Source organism: Hippocampus zosterae, chromosome 3 (assembly GCF_025434085.1).
Source record: "Hippocampus zosterae strain Florida chromosome 3, ASM2543408v3, whole genome shotgun sequence".
Lineage (NCBI taxonomy): Eukaryota > Metazoa > Chordata > Actinopteri > Syngnathiformes > Syngnathidae > Hippocampus > Hippocampus zosterae.
In genome coordinates, this window is record NC_067453.1 from 30,064,526 (window position 1) to 30,066,578 (window position 2,053).

At 48.4% G+C, this 2,053-nt stretch overlaps 1 protein-coding gene across 1 annotated transcript in view; it reads right to left on the reverse strand.

The window, feature by feature from the left end:
• ptprz1a (protein tyrosine phosphatase receptor type Z1a) overlaps nt 1-767 on the reverse strand; it is a 26,981-nt gene extending 26,214 nt beyond the window's left edge. Inside the window, exon 1 of the mRNA XM_052061296.1 lies at nt 418-767. Within this exon, the coding sequence (XP_051917256.1) occupies nt 418-484 (67 nt within the window). The 5' untranslated portion in view covers nt 485-767. The remainder of the gene's footprint in view (nt 1-417) is intronic.
• Between the last annotated feature and the right edge of the window lie 1,286 nt (nt 768-2,053).

Here is a 2,053-nt window from a genome sequence, read left to right on the forward strand (position 1 = left end):
CGATTTCGGGCCGCTCGAGGGGGGAGGAAGATGGAAGAAGAGACCCAACATCTGCCAAATCCACCAGAGAAGCCAAAGTCGCTGCTGGCGCGCCAACAAAAGCCTTCTTCAGGCGCTCGCGCGCCCTTTGCCAAGTTCTCGCCTAATCTTGCTCAAAAGAGAGCCGGCCCGAGAAAACAAAACCACTTCGAGGCAAACCAGAACCACTTGGAGCAGAACTTCTTGACAAAAGAACCACAAGCACGTTTTAGACCCAAGCCAAGTTTGGAAAGAAGCAAAACCATATTTGAGATTGATCAATTCTTGGAAGTGCACCAGAACCACTTGGACCTACTCGGACAGACCCGATACGGATCCTGGTATTGTGCAAATACGCAGATCGTCTTTTTTTGGGAATTTCCGAATGCCGAGTCTGACCTTGTTGGAGCGTCAGGAAGACGTGCAGCGCGGCTCGCAGCAGCGTGCGGGCGGCCTTGGCGTCCATGGCTGCCGGGGGCGGGCCTACCGGGCGGCGTACCGGGCGGAACTCGAACGGGTCTGCGCGGGGGGCGCAGCAGCAGCGAGGCGGAGCACCGCGGAGCGACTTTCACAGCACATCCGTGGCGCTCGGACCCTCCGAGCTGCTCGCCTCTGTTTCTCCTCCTCTTTTTTTGGGACTTTTTTTCTGTTTCTGTCTTTCTCTCCTCCTCGGAGGACGGAAGCAAGCTCCTTGGTGTCTTGTCTCGTTCTGTCAATGAGCCGGCGAGGCGCGGACGGCGCGCCCGCATCCACCCCCTCGCCCCCCCCCTCCCTCCCTCCCTCCTCCTCCTCAACCCCTCCCCGCCTGCGCGCCACACAGCCCACGGCCGCGCCGCTCTCAAATTGACACCAGCTTCTTTTTTTTTTTTTCGCTTCCATCATCATTTCATCGAATTTCGTACACGGATGTCATCGTAATCCTTCACAATAAAAGCTTTCCCATGTTGGTTTGAATGTGTATGTTTGAAATACGTGTAAGTTGAGGGGTTCGTTTTTTGTTTTGTTTTTTAGTGGAGAGCTCTACTCTACTACGAACGGCAAAAGGAGAGATGGAATAATTTAAATGCAGGTTATTTAAAAGGGGAAAAAGGACGTCTGTACCTCAGCATGTTCGCGAACACGACTCTCCTCATAACTAAAAATCACTTCCTGGTTCTCTTACTTCAACAGCCAATCAGAAGCTATCAACATAAAAATAAGTCGAAACAATTATTAAACAACAGAATATGATTGAGGTATTCTTAACATGAGATAATATGATGCTCAAACATAAACATGAGATAATATGATGCTCAAAAATAAAACGATATTCATTAATAAAATAACATAAGCTTACATACGGAAACGGGGCTGCTCATCATGAACGTCATAAAAACAAATTTCAAATTAAAAGAATATTACAAAAAAAAAATGTATATTCGATTTGTGTTTTCAGAAATTGTCACTGGCTTTTCAAGTTTGTGTGCGTGTATTTTTCTCGGAGGTAACTTCAGTGAAGTGGCAAATTATTATGGGATGGCATGCGAGTGCAGCCCGTCAGTCAAGTGACGTCATTCACGTCGTTATTTTGGGATTTATTGAAGTCAAGAAGACAATGTGCACTCATTCACCAGTTTCAATCGGTTTAAAGTGTTGATTGATGCATGTGTGCCTGAGTTTGTCGTCGTCGAAGTGGCAAAAAGTGTCCCCCCCCCCGCCACTTTTCCTCTTTTGTGTCCAAAATTGGTAGAAGTTGCAACCAGCGAATACATTTGCATGATTCACGATGGATTAGCTTTAATTTATGCAAAAACTGCTTTCCACTTGTTAGCATCAGTATTCACAAAGGGGGTGCGTGGTAAAGATGGGGGGGCAGATAAACTTTGCGGCCCCCTCCCCAATAAAGAGAGAATAACCCATTTGAGAAGACGACGACGTCATCAAGCTTTTATTTCCGAAAAAGGCGACTGGGCCGCCGCCGTTCTTTTATCCCCAAGCGCCGCCCGCCGCATCACGCTTGAGCAGCGCTGCGGTTACCACGGCGATGCCGGGAAGC